This window comes from Plodia interpunctella, chromosome 10, assembly GCF_027563975.2.
Source record: "Plodia interpunctella isolate USDA-ARS_2022_Savannah chromosome 10, ilPloInte3.2, whole genome shotgun sequence".
Lineage (NCBI taxonomy): Eukaryota > Metazoa > Arthropoda > Insecta > Lepidoptera > Pyralidae > Plodia > Plodia interpunctella.
In genome coordinates this window covers 4187462-4211088 of record NC_071303.1, presented here as the reverse complement: position 1 = coordinate 4211088, position 23627 = coordinate 4187462, and the positions used below count along the sequence as shown (strand labels likewise).

General features: G+C 36.8%; 2 protein-coding genes and 1 long non-coding RNA gene across 10 annotated transcripts in view; 1 reads left to right on the top strand and 2 right to left on the bottom strand.

Moving 5' to 3' along the window:
• Spn (Spinophilin) overlaps positions 1-18461 on the bottom strand; it is a 32722-nt gene extending 14261 nt beyond the window's left edge. The window contains exons 1-6 of one of the 7 annotated variants that reach the window (XM_053750191.2): positions 18037-18461; positions 15472-15566; positions 6382-8017; positions 1958-2178; positions 1624-1787; positions 27-47 (exon numbers count right to left, since the gene is read on the bottom strand). In XM_053750191.2, coding sequence (XP_053606166.1) covers positions 27-47; positions 1624-1787; positions 1958-2178; positions 6382-7987 — 2012 coding nt within the window. In that variant the 5' untranslated portion in view covers positions 7988-8017; positions 15472-15566; positions 18037-18461. Of the gene's footprint in view, positions 1-26; positions 48-1623; positions 1788-1957; positions 2179-4647; positions 5361-5391; positions 5589-6381; positions 8018-11572; positions 11748-15471; positions 15567-18036 lie in introns of those variants that run through there. The other 6 variants (XM_053750189.2, XM_053750188.2, XM_053750192.2 and 3 more) reach the window with 6 other exon arrangements.
• LOC128672796 (uncharacterized) lies at positions 2504-15338 on the top strand. 2 transcript variants are annotated; one of them, XM_053750197.2, is made up of 7 exons: positions 2504-2724; positions 10437-10542; positions 11304-11380; positions 12027-12212; positions 13158-13329; positions 13644-13723; positions 15093-15338. In XM_053750197.2, exons 1-7 carry the CDS (start codon positions 2634-2636, stop codon positions 15284-15286), a joined length of 906 nt encoding a protein of 301 aa, XP_053606172.1. In that variant the 5' UTR covers positions 2504-2633; the 3' UTR covers positions 15287-15338. The 2 variants fall into 2 exon arrangements, with proteins under 2 accessions (XP_053606172.1, XP_053606171.1); XM_053750196.2 differs by lacking the exon at positions 2504-2724 and adding an exon at positions 8203-8800.
• Positions 18462-22046: 3585 nt separating the features above from the next.
• On the bottom strand, positions 22047-23571 carry LOC128673196 (uncharacterized). The gene is made up of 2 exons (XR_008405051.1): positions 23176-23571; positions 22047-22591 (listed from the first exon to the last, which is right to left on the bottom strand). It is a non-coding gene; the product is annotated as an uncharacterized LOC128673196 (long non-coding RNA).
• Between the last annotated feature and the right edge of the window lie 56 nt (positions 23572-23627).

Below are 23627 nucleotides of genomic sequence, written 5' to 3'. Positions count from 1 at the left end.
GTACGTTACAAATGCGGCGAGCTTACCTAAGTTTTTTCTCCAGTATACTGCAAATATGATCAGATCGTCAAGAATGAAGCGTGGTGCGGACAGGCAGCATGCAAATGATAAAAAATCAACATTTAAAAATAATATCAAGCATAACATATCAACATACAGAAGGATAAATTATATCCTAGTAATAAGATAACAATTATTGTGATTTTCTTAGTCATTGTTTCATCACTTACCGAAATCTGTAATGCAACAGATAATATACATTTTGTTGTAATTAATATCTACTGAATAAAAAACACTACCCGAAACGTGTGATTGATATTTATTACATAAGTTGTAAATTGGTTTCAACTATCGGGAACTGATGAAACTACTTTTTAATCTACATGAAGTGATTATATATCATACAGAAGGTGCAATAAATGTTTATTAAGTAACAACAAACAAGAGTGAAACTACAGCATGCGTGTTGATTAATATTTAATCAACAAGTAAAATAAAAGCTTGTAAACAGTACGATCTACACATGTACGCATACTTTTCATACATCAACTGTACTATATCTCTCAAAGCTAGAAAAAGACAATCTCTCAACAAAGTTCTAAGAAGAAATAAAGATAAAACTACAATCATGTACTAGATAACTGTATGAAATATAGTGCTATGAAATATATGTCATTTGTGAAACGTGCAATGTTGCAATTAGACATCTAGGGCGCTTTGTCTTTCACGATCTCTCGCTCTCATTTGACAATTCTGTATTACTCCCTGCGCCCACATGCAGCGGAGCCCGGGATCAGTTTTCCCTACCTTTGACATAATAAGATTCGATAATATGGTAAATATTTAGCTATTGGCCGCAGTTCTTAGCGCCTGTTTTATTTATTACGCCAATTGACGACCTCGGTGGGGAAGTGGTAAAGTGCTTGCCTCTGAACCCGGTTCCGGGTTCGATCCCCGGTCGGGTCATGATGGAAAATGATCTTTTTCTGATTGGCCCAGGTCTTGGATGTTGTTTATATATATATATTATTCATGGACGAAATTTTACTTCATGCTCTAGAGCTTAAAATCTATTTACACCCAATCATGATGGCAAACTCTAAAAGCATGAGAAGTGAAAATTTGTTTTATACGACACTTATAAGTGAAAGTACGTAATTGAAGTCGAACAAAATCGTTTGAAGTAGAAAATAATTGTATGAAAATCCTTTGTTCCTCTTGGGAATTATTTATAAGCCGGTCGAAATAAATGTGAACATCGCTGCATACAAACGTCATTTAGACAGGTCCAAACACAATTCCGTCGTGTTACATCAATATTGACTGCAATAAGTATTCTTTTTTAGAAGTATTTATAAGTGCAGATTGGCAAAAATATTATTCTATTAAAAAAATACGAACTAATGTGAATATTTGATGGATGTTGTTGTAATTATTTATGTATTTTATTCTATTATTTTTATTATCTTCGTAGATAAGTGTCATATAAAGCATTATGTATCACTCGAAAGAAAGTACGATTCACAACTCGTGTGTATGCGACCCTCGACCTCGCAACATACACCCGTTAGAATCTGTAACTTTCATTTTAGTTCTCGATGAACAGTACCACGCCAACCTTACCTGGAGCTAAGCAGTATCTCAGCCTCGTCTGGCGTCATGCTATCGGGCTGCTTGTTGTCGTCGTCGGCCGGTTCGGTCTCCGACACGCTCCATTGGCTGGTGGTAGACTTGTCCAGTACCTCGATGGAGCCTTGGCTAGCCTCACTCACTACTACACCAGAGTCCTATATATAAGTTGTCAGTGCTATTATTTAATTTTTAAATTCAATATTCAGACACAATACTAATAATGTATTAGATACATCGATCTATATACAATTTTTCTATATCTGAGCAGATTTGAATTTGGGACCTCTATGGCCAGAACAGATTGAACGTAAAGGTATACACAGACCTGCTGCAGCACGGAGAGCGTGTCGGGGTCAGAGCGCGCGCGCTCGTGGTCGCGGTGTTCGAGCGTGAGCGCCGGCGGCGAGCGGTAGTCCGCCGGCCGCAGCCGCGCCACCACCTCCGGCGACGGCTCGTTGAAACCCCCTTCATCAGACACGCTCGAAGCCTCCGATCCTGTACGACGAGGCGTCTCCTCTGTCTCGGATGACTTGCGCCCTCCGCCCACTAGTTTGAGAAAACACATGTTTAGGTATATTCAAAACTTATGTAAATTTATATATTACAAGCTGATGTCCGTTCCTATACCTAACCTAACCTATGCTTGACTTCGGATTTATATTAACTATACTTATTCCAAATTTCCTCAAAATCGGCATTGGTTAAGCCGTGAAAGCATGAAAGACAAACTTCCACTTTCATAATATATTCGTATGGATGGGTTAATGTCAGAAGATAAATATATCAGAATGACTAAGTAACACAAAGTACATAATATCAAAAAGACTACGTATCTAGATGGTTATGGATTACAATGAATTAAATAGTAAATGAAGTCATAGTGAAATAGTTCGTTTCAAAGTCTGCCTCTAGATATTTAATTAGCAGCTTATAAATAAGAGTAAATAAGCATCTTCTCTCAAACATAATATGATGTAGGTAAAAATACGAGTATAGTTATCATGAAGCTATACACGATAAAACAGACATTACCAATGCAGGTCGTTGTTCATATTAAGTGGACAGTAGGTCGATTCATCTGTCGCAGATATAGTGAGTTGTTTTATATTATTCAACCATGCATATGTATAAAATTGTGTAAGTAAGCAAAATTATATTTTTTTGTAAAAATCAAACACTGTATTACATTAGACATCGCGTGCGAGTTTTCATGCATAAAAAAACGTCATGGATGTAATTAATTACAAATTCAATGGATAGGAATCTAGTACGATATCATTTTATTTTGAACCCTGACTAATTAGGTCAACGGCGTAAACATGTAACCAGAATACAGCGCTGTAACTAATTAAGTTTAACGTAGAAACGATATAAACAGTAATGAGTTCGGCTATTTTTATGCGGCACACTACGCCAGTGCAGGTGGGGAATACGCAGGTGACTTACAAAATTAAAATTAGTACGTACAAGACTCGCCACGCCGCCGATAACACGGATATTTAAATATTATAATTAATTACCAATCAAATTAACCCTCTTTGAAGTAATCTAAACAAATATTATATTTAGGCCTAATAAGGATATCAAAAGATATAAAAATGCATTCAAATGTCATAATTTGCACCTAAAGCTTACAAACACGTCATTCATGCCATTAATAATAAATATTTTGTCCCCTTCTATTAAGATCATATCATAAAAACGACAGAAATAAAAAGCATCGGAAACACACTACATTCAAGTTAACAACAGAAATGGTTATCAAGCATTCAATATTCATATTCGTGTGTGCAATGCAAAGTATAAATTTGCAAGAAACCGCTACAACGATCACGCGATCCCGAGACAGCGAGAGCGACTCGTCCAATTCACTAATTAACACTCTGTCATGTTGCGACATGTGAAACGATCATATAAGCATTAAGATATTTAGGTCTATCTCTTACAACATCATATCCTTCCTATTTATTAAAAAAGGTAGTGTGTGAGTTTGGATGATTTTTTTATCACGCAAAACGATTGAACGAATCATGGAATGGAACATTTTTAATTATTCCAAAGAGACATTTCAGCAGCATTATTTCAACACAACATCATTATTTTCTGTTGAAGATCGAAGATTACCAGATCGAATAGGTATTCGTTGCAAAGAAAAATTTCACGTCTTAAAAAAAGATTCAATCACACATCTACAACATTCGATAATATGTCTCTTCTAGGTGTGAGAATTATCGAATGGGAAGCCCAGTAATCATTTTCGTGGATGCCTACACGTCAACGTACACCAAAGCCGACCCAAAATAATTGGACAAGGTCAAGACGAAACGAAATATATCATACACTTATATACCTACAATCAATTGTTTCATGCTATGTTGACAATAGGACATGTTTAAGTTAAACTTGAAGATAAATTCTTATTTAGATTAACGCATGAAGTAGAAAACATCAAAATGACTAATTAATGGCAATTTCGACTTAATACGAAGCCAAACCTATAAATTGACAAAACGACCTTCCTAAATAGGTGAGGGCCATTTGGACAAATATCACAAATGTATATCATTTAATGCCCACACGTTATAAGCAAACGTACATAATTTGTGGAAACCTCCAATCATGTAATTAATTATATGCTTGCTATATCAGAAATTTTAGTTGCTTAATTATAACAATAATGTTTTCTTTATGTAGTTATTGGCAAAGCACTGTTTGAGAGCACAGACGTTAAATTACCGATTTATATCAGCCTACTTGTATCCTCACAAGTAAACATCGCAAATTTTAACAACATGAATTTATCGAATAGATAATTATATTGTTATAAAAACAACAATACCGTATAAGAACGATGATCGATTCGGTGATGACAAACCTGAAAATAAACTGCTTGCGAGATTTGTAATTGGGTTAATATCTAGTACACAGGCCATGTGTTAAAAAGGCGTAAAATGCGCTCGAGTCATGCAGCAGTAGACAGTTATGAGGCAGAAGAAGATATCGATAGACACTAACCGAGGCAACACCCGCAGAGGCGCATGTTGGGCGAGCGCATGCGGGGAGAACGCAGCGCGTCGCACTCATCGCCACACCATTGTCGAATGTCTCCGGGCCTCACACCTTGCACACTAATGCGTACGTTAAACTCGTAACGTCGTATTTTGTCTGCTTTCTACAGTCGACGCAGAACGAGGCACAGCACACGGCCCTATTTCTAGATCCGAAGAATGACGGCCAATGGTTGACAAGAGCAGGAATTTATAAAAATACTTATGTTTCGAGCAACAGTTTACTCTATAGGCATCGCTGGACACCGGTGCCGGTAAAGCGTTGTGTAAACAAACATGGCCACAGATACTCGTAACTTGGCAACATTGCGAGACATACGAATTTAACTCTTCAAAATAGCCAAATAAACTAAATCGTAGGCGATCGACGTTCTGGTGCAAACTGAGGAGAGGCGAACGAATAATGGTTTCGCCGGTTTCGAAACACATAAAGTTAACAATGTGTGTGGACTAAATATTTAATAGTCAAGTCAAAGGTTGTACACAAAAAAAAAACAATGAATTCTATCAACTAGGGCCAAATGTCATAGAGCAAAATTAATGAAACTAAAGAAATGAACTTAATTTACTAAAACACAGCTTTTCTTATTGGGAACTCCAACAATCATCACACTCCAAGGAATTTTCTGTCTTTAGCTAGAATACAATGAAATATATTCAAAAGGTTATATTTTGATGTTTTTTGACATACCAAGAAGACTATGAGCACATTAGTCATGCACACTTGTATGGAAATGTAAACATATTCACTGTGGAAACGGCACATAACATAGAGGAATGTCTGAGTGAACAATGGAGCTGTTAAAACGGATGTCCTATTTGACGATGCGAAATATAAAGGAACGATAGCGCGGGAGCGCGCAGGACGACGTCGCTCGGGTTACTGCGTCGCGACGGCGAGGAGGCGGCGCCCGCGCATCTAAATCGGGAGCGACTCGAAACTCTCGCTACGACTCAAATACCTTGACTTCCTCAATATTACATTGAACCCGCCGACTCCGAGACCGCCAAACGAACGTCAATCGACGCCCACTGATTCCAACTCCTTTAAGATAATTTACTTCCCACGAGACTGCTCGGAAATTGAACTCAAAGTTCAACTTGTGGCGAAGAACAATAGAAAAATATGTATAACTAATGAAAATAAATTACATATTACCCTCAGCGCTAGGCCAAACACAATAAATATTTGTGATTAACATTTGACGTTGGCCTACGTGAGATTAGAGATATTAAAATAAGTAAAAGAAACAGCTAAGTAATGGCACATTGCAATTTGCAATTGGTTATTTCAAAAAATAAAACTAATGCTTTTCGCATTTAATCTAACTACCAACCCATATACAAATATTTGTAACTACCAACCCATATACAAATATTCGGTGATAACACCTGAAATATTTTAAGAGCATGCATACAACAAACTGGCCTACTAAGACAGCAGCGCCAGCCAGCCACTCTATCATCAGTAAAGTGTCTTTAGGATTATCTGAAATTAACCTGTTTTTAACTGAATATGATTTTGACATTATGTAATTAGTATGTAAGTAATGTAAGATTTATTAATTTATTTTTCAAGATGTGTGTATTTTTAAATTGTGCAACACAGCCAAAACAGGTTAAAAAAACAAGCTCATAGTATTATTATACTATGAGTTTAAGATAGGTACATAAAAAATACCTGGCGAAGATGATGTGTGATCCGACGGTGGTAGTGAAGAATAGGCTTGATTGTGTACGGGTGATGCCAGCGGAGAAGCAAGAGGCGACCGCGACTCCACGACGTTAGTCTCCACTGCCCCTGCCGGAGACTCGGGCGTTGAAGTCCGTCTCTTGGTTTTCTCCTCCCAATGCTCATCATAATTTACTGTTTCGTAGCCGTCTTCTTCCAAACTCGTAGTATCAGTCTGTGGTTCTATTGGTTTCGATGGAACTTTAACAACATCATAAAGTTCTGTATTTTGAAGATCAGGTGAACCCTGAGTACTGATACTTCTTTTATCGATTTCATCAATAATTCTTGGGGAGGTAGGAGATTTCGGTCGCTTAAAAAGTCTCTCATTGGCTAAATGATCAGGTTCATCGGACGTAAACTTTGACTCATCTTTGGGCAAAGGTGATAGTGACGGTTCGCGAACTGTGTCGACTGAATCGTCTCCCTGGTGAGGTATAATTTGTTGTAAAGGTGACTTTGGTGATCTAGGTGGAGGTGATGGCGGCGACTTTCTAGGTTCAGGATCAAAAGGAGTGGGTGAAGTGCCTGAAGACGCTCGCTTCGAAGTTATTCCTTGATATTGATTTGATATAATAGTTTGCGTATATTCATTTGCGGTTGGGACATCTTCACTTTCGTTTGGTACATCCTCATAATCATTCTGAGGTGATACTGAACACCGGGTTTTTGGTGTTATTCTTTCTACTTTTTCTTCATATTGAGGCTGCGTTTGGGAAGTCGTCGTTACAAAGGAACTTGAACTCTCCCTTCGTACAGCAGGCGAAGGAATCACGGTGGGTGAAACTGAACTTATAGATCTAGAAGAAGGTGAGACTGAAGGTATTGTTTTTACAGGACTAGGAGATTTTTGACCAGTTGTACTTCGATTGACTAAACTAGAAGGAAGAGTAGTAGGACGTTCTATTTGTGAATCACCAGCACCAGGGGACAACGGCGGAGAATATACTCGGGATGTAACCGCATATTTCTCGGTTGCGTCTTGAGATTTTCGATCCTGATAACCACTGGGATATTTAGACTCTACTTTCGACTCTTGTTCCGAACGCGTTGATCGCGTTTTATTAAAATGTGCCGTCCAGTTTCTCTGTTTCTCTATTAACTCTTTGTTAAAGCGCCTGTCTGGCTTTTCAGGTTTGGGCAACACGCTCGGTTTTGCAGGTTTCGGTGGTGGTTGTGAAGCGCCATTAGCGATGCGGTCACCATTGACAGCTGCGGCAGCTAATGGAGTCGGCGTAACGATGCGCCGCGGTGGGCTCACGGAGCCGGCTGAGCTGGACCGAGACCGCGCTGTCGCCGGCGGCGTCACGCCGCGTGTGCCGGCAAAACTGGCCGCCGCTGATGGCGACTTCTCAATCCGGAAACCTCGATTTTCTTCACCAAGTTTCTCAAAAAGAGCTCTGGCATTATGGAACCGCGCCAGGTGGCTCTCAGTTCGCACTACAGTTACATCACTTCCACGCATTTCTTCTTCTTCTCTTGATGGCATTCCTTGGAAAATATTTGCAATTTTTGAAACTTTTGTCCCTGTGTTTCTCTTCTTGCACTCCTCCATACTAGCCGGGTACGCCCGTTTTAATCCAATCTGGAACATGGATATTTCAATGTAAATACATAATCAGTGTCATGTCATGAAGTAGTAAAAACAATTGGGCCGCGTTTGTTCCTACAAGTGATAAACGCGATAAGCCGCGGGAAGTACATACGCGGTAAGAGCGCAGGTGTAGCGCACTCAAGGCGGGCACTGCGCGCGCGGGCGACTCTCGTACCACCGACCCGACTTGATTGTTCTACGCGTAATTTGACTTCAGATAGCGATAGCGGGCTGATAACGAGTAAACCACATTATTCTTATTTGAATGCTCTATATAATATTTCTACAGTATTAAGTAGGACGTGCGTTATGTAGAAGGTATGAGTGAGTAATTATTGCTCACAATGATGATACACTCGAATGTAATTTGTGTTAATTTATTTAAAAAATATATGAAAAATAATTCATAAATATCACATTTGGAAAATATAAATTTGAATTGGCTAATCATATTTATAGATGTGTATAATTCTTAACCTGAAGATAAGATTCTGCCTGATAAAATGATAAACCAATTAAATCATTGATGAACAGTGTTTTAGTTTCGCCATTGTATTCATTCGATCTACTGCACAATTGTTACAATAAAAATGGCAGGGTACATGACAGTGGCATTAGTTTTAAGTTTCCTAGTGAGCTTCGCAGTGTCTGATTGTCCTATAGCTCGAGAATGTGTAACAGACTTAACGCCAGAAGACTGCGAAGCAGATCTTATGACCTATGTCCCGAATTCGGTGGTCGAAGGCTGTTGTCCTGGATGCCAGTTCAACCCAGGTGCGTATTGCTAATAATATATCTTTGTTCTAGAATATTACCCCAAAATCTTTACTGTAAATAATTTCCTTATAAACTAAAGATTTTTTACCTTGTTTCCGTTCCATATTGTTAATAAGGAAATTGAACGTTCTTTGTTATCGATAAAAACGGCTAATTTATGGTATTGCCATTTTAAATTTATTTGAAATAGCTGATGCCCGCGACTTCATTCGCGTGTCCAATCAAATTTTGGTAAGGAGTCAAAATTATTAGAGAAATTTAACTGCAAAGACAAAGCGTAACGATACCTATACAGAAGATGCTCATCAGACTTAATGTTTGTTAATGCGTCATTTCAATATTTCCTATAGTTTAGCTGGACCATTATGACTGTTTTTCAGATGTTCCAGATCTTCGATTTTATACTTCAACAGGAAATGCTCATCAGGCTGAATAACTTTTGTTAAGGCATAATTTCTACATTTCCTATAGTTTAGCTGGACCATCATAGTTCTCCATTAGGTATTCTAGATCTTCGATTTTTATACCTCAACAGAAAATGCTCATCAGGCTGAACAACTTTTGTTAAGGCATCGTTTCTATATTTCCTATAGTTTATCTGGACCATCATGGGTATGCATCAGGTGTTCCAGTTTTCAAAATCATTTATACCCTATATTATGCCCAGGCTTAATAGCTATATAACAAAAAAGTTTCATTCCAATCCGTCCAGTAGTTCCGAAGATTAGCGTGGACTAACAGACAAACAGACATCAGACAAACAAGGTTTTTTTTTCAAATTCTTACTCTGTTACTAAGACTCTATAGCCTAATTTTGTTTTTATGTAAACATATTCAATGTACAGGATTTTTTTTGCTACTGTTTTATTATATGTATTGATTTAAAATAATCTAAGGTAAAATAAAAGCGATAGCTATTCGATTGAGCTACCCAAAAAGCGCCGTAATGACGTTTTGTTGGAAATAGCAACATTTTAGTATTGTCTATGTTTGTCTACGTTTGTATTTGATGATTGTTTCCCGCGTGCTCTCTTTCTCGCTCTCTCTTCCCCTTTTTCTGGACGAATACACGCATTTTCATCACCTCACGACCTTTTATTACATCAGCCCTATTAAATTACAGTTCTAATAATATTTTCATCCATTAACAGTTTTCACTAAAATATGGCGTAGAATAAAAAGATCCTCATCTCAAATCCGAAGTCACCTTCGTGTCTTCAATGTATTATAATCCAATGATGGATTATTAAATAAGTGTAATACAGTTATGTATTACACTTTCGTTCGAGCATATCAATAACTATGACGAAACCGCTTTCACATTTTAAAATGGTACTAAATATCATCCCAATAATTAATGATTTTCGGCGACTGTTGTTTTATTAACTAGAAATGTGGCATGATTACTTATTTTCACGTAAGGTAGTGTACATAAGAAGACAAACAATATTTGAAAGATTGGTTACATAATAAAATGACTCATATGTAAATCAATCTACAATTTTTTAAATATTCTTAACGTCTAATGACACAGAAATAAGAGAAAGTCTTTAACAAGAAATTCGCGAGATATTAATATTTGCAAATTTGGTAGTAAGTTTACAATACATACTATATAATATTATGTTTAAAGGAGTAAACCCCACGCCGCCTACTGAAGGTTGTCAAGCACCAGCAAGCTGTCTGCCGGATGGTCAATATGCCCCAGTACAATGCAAGGGAGACTTGTTCACGGGAAGGTAAAGTATAAACCATGTCCCTTATCGTAAACGAATCTCAGATAGTACGTACATCATCCAGATATTACCATCTGGTTTATCATATCGTCTTATCGTATCGCCATCACCAGTCAAGATCTACCTGCATCACACTAGATAATTATAAGGCGTCACGAATAAGTTTTCTTTCATTAGTTTTCTTCTGAGCTATAACTGTAATGAATCGTGAATGTAGTCAAATTCACTATCATAGTTATAGCACAGAATAAATATCCTTTGCTGTGCCAGCAAATAGATTTTTGTCTTAAATTTCAAGTAAATTCAAAATCCATTACAAAGACAAAATGGCTTTTAGTTGTTGGTTATTTGTTACTAACCAAAATAATGCATGTGCATGTGCCAATAGAAACATTAACCATTTATGTATACGCCACACCTCGTCTATCTTAGGCTTTGTTTTAAGGTCTCGACACAACGCCTGCCTTATCTATCTATTGCAGGCTTTCATATTGCATAACTCTTCCTCAGTGTCCCTGGACCTCTCTTTCACCTTCCCTTCAAAAATAGTTTTAAATAAGGCGTCGTGTCGTATCATTATTTATTCTTATTTCTATTTTTTATTAATCCTACTTATACTACCCAATATTATATTTTCTTAGAATTACACTTTTCAAAATTTAAGTAGGTTCCTATTTATTTATTTACACGTATTTATAACACTTAGTTCACGGACACATGGTCTTTTCTACAGTGCACTTACAACATGTATTTATTCAACGCAGGTGTTTCTGTTCCGATGGAGATGGCAACAGAATATTTGGACAAATGTGGAAAAATGAGGCGCAAGACATGACATGCGGTAAGAATCGGAAGCTATAAATATATCCGTTTATTTCCTTTTTTAAGTCTTGCATTATATTATACATCCAGAATAGTATACTTCTGCAGTGAAATGTAATTACATATATTTGAAAGACGATATTTTAAAAATATAAACAATGTTTAGTTTACGCAACCTGTATTCGGGTGTGAAATAAAGTGATACTAATACCTGAGTCGGCATCATGGATGTGCTTTGTACTTTATGCTGATGCTGATGCCGATGCATTCTGAATGATACTGGATATGTGCTAAACAATTTATCACAAATACTTCATGATCACGTATGGTTTTCTGAACTAAAATTTGTTAAATCTAATTAATATAAATTCTTAAAGACCAACAGTTATATATAGCTACGTTTAAAGATTTAAATATTACGTTAAACATGTGCATAATAAAATAATTTACAAAAAAAAAATGACAATGAAAGAAATCATAGATAACAGAACTTATAATTTGTAAATTAAAAAGTAATTATATGCATAAATTTGTCTTTGAAATTAAAATTGTAATGAATTGTCAGAATCCAATATCTATTACAGAAACTTTTTAGGTTTTAGATAATACAGTATCTATCTCAGGTACAAGGAAAATAGTTTATTGGAAGTATACATATATTTTAGCGTGTAGCCGTAGAAGGGCGGAACTGGAAGCAGCCAGCAACAGGGGTGTGACGCTCCACTGCACCGCGACTGGGGACTACGAGCCGCTGCAGTGTGACAACGGCATGTGCTGGTGCGCGCAGCCCAAGACTGGCCAGCCTACCACTATACCAGTACCCGAGGCTGAGATGACTCACCTACCTTGTTGTATGTTTCTTTCATAGCGGCTATAGACTATTGGCAAACAGTTTGCCAAACAATGGTAGATTCGGCATACATTGCTGGTTTTTCTTTGCGGGAAATAAAAGCTATCGTACACTACGCAATATTCTTTAATTTGCGTCGGCTGTCTGTTTGGCGATAGTATGTAGCCGTCATTACAAGATAACAGCAATATCAAAACAATGGTCACTGTATATCTTTCCAACTTTTCGTGGCAACCGAGCAACTTATTAGATTATTTTTCGATATAATACTTTTAACAAACTTGACATTGAAGCATAATGACATAGACTTTAGTTACTGTGTCTCATTTGTTACATTCGAAAGCGGCTAAACCAATATTGTTGGCATCAATAAATGTTTATTCACGACTTTAATTTACCAAGAAACATAAAAGGAAACAGGATTTACACTATGTAAACTAATCTTATTTCACGTGGAGAACTACCTACCACCAATAGTGTCTTAGAGATTATCAATGGCACCTAGTTCACAAAAAACTGTGCATTTCAAATAACGTTCTTGAAACAAACACAGGTTAACTCATGTCCTATATAAATACTTAGAATAAAAAATTGGTCCACATGTGGTCCATACCATACTTGCCATTATATAAAGCGTTATACTTGTTAAAATAACAAAATGGAACCATTGTGTTTTTTACATTTATACATAGGTACGTGTTGATAAATTGACCTAGTTTCAAGAATCCCACGGGTTCATGTAGCTATTCAAAATATGTAGTTGCATCAGGTACGACCGGCCATTGGGTCGACTATGACGTCATAGGAGAGGGCAGCCACCTCTAGCAAAGGTCATACTCTTCCTTTATCGATCCTTGATTGTTACAGCTTCATATTCGCATGCTTCAGATTTAATGTAAAATGACCCCGACTATAATATGTCAATAAATTGAGTTCGTGTTTACAGATAATCCAGCAGTTCTTGGAGAACAGTACTTAAGGAGATGTGAAAGCATCATCCACGCTTTAGCCACTATTAACAAGGAACAATCTGACCATGGCACCAACTTCCTTGGCCTACCCACTACCTACTGTGACTATGACGGAAGCTACGGTCCTTATCAAATCCAAAATGGAATGTAAGTTTTTCAAAACTACTAAATTATAGTGTCACCTTGGTATTGAAAAGTCAACATGAGAAGAATACAACATCTTGGTCCTGGAGTGTTACGAAATAAAATAATAAATATATTGACAAATCACACAGATTGAGCTAGCCCCAAACTAAGTTCGAGACTTGTGTTTATGGGATACTAACGCAACGATACTATATTTTATATTTTACGATGCTTACTACTTTCATAGTTTATATTATTGGTATTCATCCAATACATTATCTGAATCGCATAGACATCTATTTCATATACTCTAAGGATTTTTTTGTTATTCGCAGTGCCTACTGCACCGGGCGGGACGGTGAAATCCTAGGATCTTGGCAGGCTATGTCGAGTGAGATGTCAGGCATGAGGTGTAGTAAGTATTCACTACAAGTAAATAAAGTCATACCTCTACAACAAAAAACGGCGACATATTTAGATTTATGGTCACCAACTCTCATACGAAAGGAAAAAAGTAAGACCCGATTTTTATTATTAGGTAATTTGCATTTATTTTTTGAGTCAGAACTTCATTAGAAAAAATACGTGTTATGATAAAGTCGGACCCAAATTTAGAATCTGGTTTAATAAATATTATGCTGAACATTGACTCATCTAATTAGTTATTATAATTTTACTGATACAGTGAATACAATGAAATAATAAAATATATTTTCATAACTTACCAAAATTCAAACAAGTTACATACTAATATCTGTTCATAGATATTCTTTTTCTTTGCGTACAAATCTACAAAAGCTATAGTCTACTACTAGACTAGTATCTCATTCTTAGATTAGGATGTGATGTGAATTGATTTTCGTAAAGTTTCAGTTTAATTATTTATTAACATACGGAGTTATGGGGTGGGCAAGAAGCTCAAACCGTTAGTAAGCATTCGCATTGTGTCATGGCAACCGGTTGGCCATGACACTGTTCCCGTTTCGCTGCTCCCACCCATCCCGCGGACTGGTGGAATGCGGAGACAGCAACACTTGACCGTTCGATATAATCGCATTTCATTTTATTATTGCCAACCAATCAAATCTAGCGCCAATTTCTAAAAGGGCAACGTTTCTCTATGACGATACAGTGGAACATGGCAATTGAAAAGATGCAGTGTACTGGACAGTATAATTCAAAACAAAGTTGTATTTTCATTAGCGGAACGAAAGCAAAATAAAACCGCATAATGTACTGCGTACATAATGCGTGAAAATTATGAAAATGTTTGGCATTCAATGTCATGATTCAAGATCAAGGCCATTCTGGCTTCTCGTCGTTGGCTTTATCATTAGCATTAATGTGAACAACTGTACAGCAAATCAATAACTTACGAGTTCTATATCTCCAAGCGACATTGAAAAAATAGAAATATGCGCTTTGGTTTATGAGATTTATGATAAGTGTGATGCGCGGGTGGTTACTAGGTACGTTACCGTTTGTGGAAACGTGGCATGTTTATAAGACTAGACGCAAGGTTCCATTCCTAATTCGCACAGGTTTCATAACAGCTTTAAAAAAACAGTTAAGTATAGAAGTAACGCTAAAGTTAAATACATATGAAAATAGTTTTACTTGCAAATTTTCATAGTAGAATTGAATATTTGAAATGACTGAACCAAACAACTTCATTGTGGCTAAACCTTGAAACGACAACCTCGGTTATTAAGTTACCATTACCAATTGAAATAGGTCACACTCCGTATCTTGCGAGTTTCGCTTGACCATATTTCACTTTTCAGATTGTGCTCGTGATACAGCAGTATATTTCCCGGAGGCTGGGAAGACTTTGACAGAGGTGTGCCAAGCGAACGGCAACTACCAGCCACATCAAAACGTCGGGGATATTTACTATTGCGTGGATGCCGACGGCTATATCACACCAGAAGGGTTCATGAATGAATGGCCAGCAGACAGATGTGCCAGTTACGCTTAATTTTAAAATATATTTTCAAAGTAACATGAATACAAAAATTCGAACATTTCAATCTATGTTTCATGGGGACTTCGGTAATATTAGTAGGGTTTTTATTTCAAGATGCTTTTACTCTTTAAATTGGAAATTGGCGCCGGTTGAATTATGAAAATATGAACTAAATTAGAATCGCAGTATGTACGCACCGGAGCAATCGGTGCTCGTTGGATGTCTGTCGCTCGGCGCGCTTGTCACCCGACGCCGCTGGCGCGCCGAACGCTCTCCGCGCGCGCTCGCCCATCTGGAACAAGCAGATAGGGTTACCACCACAGAGACACTGCACTCCAACCGCATCCCGCTGACCAGTTGTTCCAATAAATATACAAGGTCGCTTTGCTTGCGTATAGTCACAATATTAGGTCTTCTCTTCGTCTTATACGTATTATGTTGACGATGGACGTACACCAATTTATCGATTATAGTAAGTAGGTACTTTCAGATTACACTAAATTATTTATGCCTCCGATGACGATGTAAAATTAAAGTAAAATTGTTCAGTTTTTATGAAATGGTATCCCATTTCATAAAAACTGAACAACAGTATAATTTGTTAGAAATCTTCGCACAATGTGTAATTATAACTTACGTCATAATTTGTGCATTATTATAATTGTAAATGAAAAAATATATAATAGATAATAGATAATACCAGCTGCGCCCCGGGGCTTCGCTCCCGTGGGATTTTCGAGATAAAAAGTACCCTACGTGTTATTCCAGATTATATTATATAGGTTTAGGCATTAGTAGGGTTGGAAAAGCTAGAAAACTGGCGGCAATACCTACATCCCTTTCGTGACGCATTAGATGCACCAACATAAAATAAAGGGAGATAGAATACCGAACCTAATGCGCTCATGGTACTGATACATAATTTATCATTGGCTTTTATGATAATGCTTGCTCTTGACTCAATCTCGATCTTATGAGAATAGTTTGGCTATCGTACTTTCATAATATCTACTAACATCCTAGACGAGACTGACTCTATTGAATAACAGAACTTTCACTTCAACAATAACTACCTATCTTGTAATGTCTGCAAGCAATCATTATTGAAAGCGCAATATTATTTGAATGGCAATTTCTCCTGAATGATGACTAACGATGACGAATGACATATATTTGTAAATTCTGTTTTTGTATGTAGTTTTAGTGTTATCAAGAATAAACAAATAAAAATAAGAAAAGAAGGATATACATATAGGGGAAGGTACCCATTCATCCCGAAAAAAACAAAAGTTCCCTAAATTCACGCGGGCAGTGGCGCTAGTATCCTAATAATTCAAAAGTCTTTCGTCCCGAAAAAATATTCTGTTTCTAGCTAGGTAGTAATAATCAAAGAATATGAAGAAAGACTAATGTAGGTAGTATGTAGGTAGGTATGTATGTAATGTGTACTGAGATCGCGTGGTATCGAGGGGTTGTGTGACGTGTTCAAGTGATGAGGCTACGGATCCCTCAGCCGCCCCTCTATCAACAGCTCTTGACTCCATTTACAATGACTCGCTCGTTAGCAATTTGCACATTGAACAAAACTCTTTGTGTTTGACGCCTTTTTGTTAATCAGATTCGTGATCTTCTGTCCACTACCGTGAAAAATAGAAAACTAATGTATTGTGTTATAGACCTCACAAGTACGAAATGCACCTCACGACATAAGCTTATGATTAAACGTCATAACAAATATATGGGACAAAACCAGTGGAACACTTGAATCCCTGATCGAGACTTGTGTTATGGGTTAGTAAAACGAGTATATCAAATTTTCAATTTGAATATTTATTTTCAAAGATAATTTTCCATCTTGTTCTGACCGGGGATCAAACCAATCGGAAATCAGCATAATGATTTTAAATTAAAGTGCCAGCCAAACAAAAATTTACCAATATTAGAGAGATAAGATATGTTGGCTTTTGGTTCTGGGTTTAAAAAAAATATTGCCCTTGGATTTATTAATAGAAGATAGTCAAAAGACAGAGAGACACAGTCAAGGGCTTTATTTTATATTATGTAAGGATACCATCTTGTGGCTTCACTCTATGTGCCATGTTCATGCCTTAAGCCAAATTAATTCTAATTGGGTGTAACTAACTTATATAGTAAAACATATTTGGATGAGTTCTGATAATAATCTATTTTCATGCACAACTTATTTGTTATATTTTTGTTGTAAGTTTTTAAATAACTTGTAGGGACAATTGTTAAGGTTTATGGTTTAATGTTGATATTTAAAAAAAGTATAGTAATAAAATGAGGTCAGCTAGAGTGGAAGGTATGAAAAAAGAATCTAAAAAAAATAAGGTGGCGGGTAGTATGTTTACAAATATTAAAAGGTACCTGTTCATTTAAAGAACTATTTGCAATCTGTACAGCTACCAACTGTAACATTACTGTGGCTATATTGGTGCATAAGTAACAATTTCAAACAGAAGGAAATTGATGACAAAACAATTTACACATGCCAAAACCCTTCACACACAGCAGACTTCCTCTGCTCTCTATTCTGGATTTGCTGTTGTTGCCTATCAGCTGTCAAGGCTTTTTATTCATTGATTGCCTAGTACAACATGCATACGGGAGGACCTACCTAAAATGGTAGTGATCATTTTAGGACGGAAAACACACGCCACAAATTCTAGACTATAACCACATTAACGCACCGGTGAATGAAATGCGTGTGAAGATTTACATGATATGAAACTCGTACTGACCTTATAATAGCGTCACGTTTTCTCCAGCTTGATGCAATCCGGTTTGCCACATCAATGCCTGTTTGTACCACATAACTGATGTATCACAATATCACTTTGCACTTATATGTCTAATAGTTTTTATTAGTTCACTACACACCCACAAATAGCCTACATAAACAGCAATCAGAAGGTAAAATTAAACGTCAATACCCTAGGACGAAGCATTCAGCCTCCAATAAGTAGACAGAAAACACAAAATGCATATCTTGAAATCCCAAGAAACTATTTATTTGTTTCAACTTATAAATAAGACGTCGTTTATGGGAGACTTCATTCATAAATATCACTTATAATTTTCTTTTGCTCGTAATAATTTATGTGCCGCTAGGTCGCCTTGCTTTGCTCTGCTCTCTCCGTCCCCCACCAATTGACCACCGGCACCGCGGCGCCTGAGAAACGTTCCCCTCGCTGCGCTCCTTCTTTCTCCTTCACTCCTTCAAGTTTTGCCTCTCTCTCCCTTTATTATATTCGCCTCTCGTTTTTGCTTACGTATAATGTTGCCATTGCAAACGCCTTTTTTAATTACCTATCGTTTGGAAATAAATATATATCTGGGTTGTGATTCTGTACGTTGAAATATATAATAAATTCTAGTCAAATAGGACTCCCTATTTGAGGGCATATGACGCAAAGCTCAGCGCAGATGGCGCTACTGATACAACTAAAGTATATTAAGCAAATAAGTCAAATAATTCTTAGATAATAGAAATAATTCACACAAGCATATATTTACTTAACTGTACAGCTGCAAATCATTCTTTACTGTACTAGCAAAGAGTGATTTTATCCATGCAAAATGTGATGGAATGGAATTTCTTATATAGCTGTGGATAGAATAGAACGCATGCACAATGTGCGCATGGATGTACGTGCTTCAACTTCCGGTCTGCAACCATATCTGTGCAGTGTTGCCAGTAGCATACAGTTATTGTTATAAGAATAGAGAGTATTACTGCACATTTATCCCGCTAGAGTACAACACTGTATTGTATGTACACAAAAGCTTTGTCGCGTTTTGTTATGTCGACTAAAACGTTTATTTTGGTGTACTTTATTAATCCTTTCATTATGTAAGCATTCGTTTGTGAAAATATACAACAATGTAGCATGTTCGTGTGCCGAAATATTGGGAAAAATCGTTTTACATAAGATAAAAAAACTTCGAAAACTATGGAATACGCCTCAGGCTGTAAAATTTTCGAGCCAGTAAACGGTCGAAAAGAAGCTCAGAACACTTCACACTAAAAACAATACAACTATTTTAGGTAATGTTCTGCATTATTTGGTCATCTGTGGTCATAAACTGATATAAATTTCATTTTGACTGAAGATCTGTATGAATTCTATTATTATTATGTTCACTTTAATCCTGGTGTGACGGTGAGGAAATAATTTTACTATCTTATAGCACAATGTGAATCCATGATTCTTCGTAAAACGCGGGACTTGATAGAAAAAAAGAACGGTCAAGTGCGGGCATTAGCTCAATGAGTGCGAGTCACAGTTACTTTTTTACTAAAAGTGCGAGTTGAACTCGCGTGAAGAGGTATACTTACGTATAATTTAAAGAATTCTTATAGGTTTTCCTATAAAATGAAAGTTTTGTACTTTTATCAAAATTATAGAGACTCACATGAATTTTGTGTAGGTACCGTATGAGTATACTGCCTTAGAACTTCATTACCTCCGCAAAAAATATTTCGGTGATTTATTGATAGCTGGTATCTTTAAATTTACTGAGCTTGTCTTTTAATTATATCTGCGCCCGGGACTTCGCTACTTCTGTGCTCCCTTGGGAATTTCGGTATAAAAAGCACCCTATGTGTTATCCCAGGTTATATTCTACCTACGTACCAAATTTCATAATAATGGTTTAGTAGATTTTGCGTGAAAGAGTAACAAACATACATACCTACTTACACACATAAGTACATCCTCACAAACTTTCGCATTTATAATATTAGTAATTAGGTAATAGGTATTCAAAAAACTAGCATAGTCCCGCAGAATTGTTTATAATACTAAAATTAAGCCTAAGGTTTGTGCTATATGGTAACGGAACTGCAGAAAATGTTTTGTAAGTGAAAAAGTTGAGGTCATTCCATCTAAAATAATAGTACGTTTTATAAATTTTTTGAGTTGGCAAATTCACTACACCAGGATATTTTTGTAACACTGTCTTTATCTATTTCGGCCCTACAGTTTTATATGGTTACAGCTGGGAAAGGAAGAAAAAGACTGCTCCGGTTTGCGGACTTTTTCTAGGGCGGACCCTACAATAGGACCACTCCATATACTCCCACTGGAGCATATGGAGGAGCCCATGTAAGATGCGACTAAATACCGACACAATCCTTGAATTGATCTATCTGCGTAAAGGGTAATAAAATTACAAAATAGTTGTTGCAAAGTAATTTATGGGGTGTAAAAGTCCATGCACTAAAATGGTTCATAAAATAGACTACGCATGTTACAGTATGTTACAGCACTTATACCGTCTCCTCCATCGCGAAACTTCGGAGTTTGTGCAGTATGCTTTACGAATACGTTTATTGTGGTTCTTGGATTTACCTTTTGCACGCTTTCTAGAACCTTTAGACTGCACTGCGGCGCATTCGCATTCCGTCCCCGAGCGACAAACAGTTTCCATTGCACTGGGACATTTTTGCTTTTTTTTGATGCATTTTTTGTAACATCTGTCGGGTGTTGGACAAGGAGCAGGCCTTGGTCTATGTCTGTGGGCGCTGCATGTCGGTGCCGATACACATGGCTTTAAACCCTTTTCTGAGTAAGTGGCTGAAACATTTAATAATAAGCATTGTACACACTATAAAAATGAATAAAGAACTCGCTGTGTAAAGTGTACCCCTACACTAAATCATCGTGTTCCGTAGTATCCATTTTCTTTACAAAGAATTTTCCAACTTTTTATAGGTACATTCATACCGAAAACGGTATCTAAATACCTAAGTATGTCTGAAAATATCAGGTCTTACTTGCCACGTATAAGTATACATTCGCAGGGTATTTTTTACACTGCACAAATTATATGAGCCAGTGATGTAACCAAGTCGGTATCAAAAGAAACCAATGTCAAAAAATTACAAAATTTTTTTGTTTTGGTCTCCCATACAAACTGGGTGATCAGCTAATTTGCTGTGAAATTAAATTCACTCGGTTTATTTTTGTGGAAGTTGTTGTACCTATTCCATGTACTGAGCATATTCTGAAAATTTCTGCAGTGAATAAAAAATTATATCATTCTAAAATTATTTAGATACCTACTCAATTTACACCTTATAACTACCTATCTAGCTAATAATATTTTCGCAAACTAAATAAGATACAAACTAGTTGCATGCGTTTGTCATACAGACATCCAGAGCTTTCAGCAGTAAAAACCGCATGAAATTCAATTAAAATTCAAAATCTGTCATGACATTATAGTATTGACGTCAAAAATTTACGTAAAACAAATTTCCTTATTGCCGACTTGCGAAGCGCAGGTGAAGAAGAAGCGGCGAAACAAACTTCACCGCAACCTTTTCTAGGTAGGTAGGTACATCGACAAGGAGGACATTATAAAATCACAGCACAGCTGGATTACTTTAAGTTCTATTTTTTACGCAGACCCCGCGCTTCGGACCGTAGGTTTTCTAAACGTATATAAAGTTTTCTAAAACGATTGTTTCATCCATATTTAATATATTTTATTTATTTAATTAATATGTAGGTATTGTTTTGTTCAAAACTTGGTTTGGCCAACTTAGAGAAATCGCCGTTGAGCAAAACGCTGGCAAAAGCTAGTTTCGCATACATATATGAAATGCATAGTTATGAAATGGTTTGCTGCGTGACGTGCGAAAAGCAACGTTCATGAAATGCACTAACTATATAATAATAATAGTAATTAATACCGCCCTGCCCAGTCCTGCCCTCTTTTGTACTGAAATGCAAAAACGCCGAGGTTAACAGAAATTATTTGAAGTACTTTATTTTGATATATAGGTATATGTGAAATTGTAAAACATTGTGTAGGTATGTGGGTAAGAACTTTACAGTATGGTACAACAACGTTTCCGTCTCAGTCTCCCTCTGTGACCCTTTCCGGCACAGCAACTTATACTTGACCTTGTAGAACCCTTTTTTCTAGTATAATTTAGATATGAGTGAGTTCCATATATACGATCTCTTCTTTTCATTTTATTTTCCTTCTTTTTCTTTTTAAGATACTTCTCGACACTTTTAACCCGTCTTGGTCTATTTTCTCCTTGATATTTGCCGCAACCGGAAGCACAACATGAGCCGCATTGTGCCTTGGATCTTGTTGCCATGATAGAAGCTGCGCTCGGGCATGGCCTGACTCCTTTGGAGATGGTCTTTCGCAAACATTTTTCTGGACGACTGCAAATTGGTGGAGTGGGGTGGCAACGTATCGGTTGACACGACGCCGTGGGCGTGCAAGGGGGGTGCATAGAAGGTGCCATTGCAAAATAGAGAGCTCCTTTTTAGTCTGTAAATAACAAAAAACAAACAATCACTAGATTCAGCATTTTGAATTTAATAAATAAAAGTGCAAAAGCCATCGTTCATAAAGCATCCTAATTAAAAAAAATAACTGCCACTCACCCTAAATCGAGAACGTTTCAAAACACCATGTTAATAAATAACTAATAAATAAGTTTTATATCGAGTTCTAAATATACATTTGTGGAGTGTTGTGTAAATAAATATTTCACACAAATTTCTACTCACTAAACTTGCTGGGGCTGGATGACATTGTACGCCCAATGTCTGCTCCTTACACTAAATTTAAAAGAAAAATAAACTTTTAATTTTGGGCCTATAATTACTATCTAATAGGTTCACGTACAACTTTGTACAAAAGTTCAACGCCTGTTGTAAATTTTAAGGCATTAAAATAGAGCAAAATGTATGCCTCAGATGCGCTGATAATTACCGAATAGAAACTGCTATTGAACTTTTGTATTGGACCTATTCCAGGAAGAAGTGAGTGGCAGTTAAGGTTCTACAGCAGGCTTCTTTGTACAAAGCTGTCACACCTAGGGACTACGGTCCTAGTGTTCTGAAACTTACCCATACTATATTGGATATGAAGTGGAAAATGTGCAGTTCCTCTGCTAGTTATGGTTCATTTCGGCTTATGGTTTATTGATTTTTGTGTTACAGAAATTTACACACCCATTTTTTTTACACTTATGATCGTCTATTTTTCAATAGTGACACTTATCATTTTTATCTGCTATCAGTGTCAATCATTTTTTGTGCATGGACAGTGTTATGCTCAAAGAACCCAAACCTTTGTTAAACGGGTGCCTACTTGGTGTCGAATGACTTCGAAACGACGCATGTTGGACGAAAATATTTCAGCATGGTACACTGGGGTACTGGGGTATTATGTAATCTGTGACTGGGGCTAAAACTTATTGAAGCGACACCCACCAAGTCGAATGACAAGCCAGCGACACACGTTGTAGCGAAAAAAAATTGTAATTACACTCTGTCAAGACTGAACGACCCGCTGTCTG

Bases quoted from the DNA above. Each gene is read 5' to 3' on its own strand.
- LOC128672796 (XM_053750196.2), top strand. From the start codon at position 8,617: ATGGCAGGGTACATGACAGTGGCATTAGTTTTAAGTTTCCTAGTGAGC. The intron at 10,543-11,303 runs GTAAAGTATAAA...TATTCAACGCAG, and splicing joins GGAGACTTGTTCACGGGAAG to GTGTTTCTGTTCCGATGGAG. The intron at 11,381-12,026 runs GTAAGAATCGGA...CATATATTTTAG, and splicing joins GGCGCAAGACATGACATGCG to CGTGTAGCCGTAGAAGGGCG.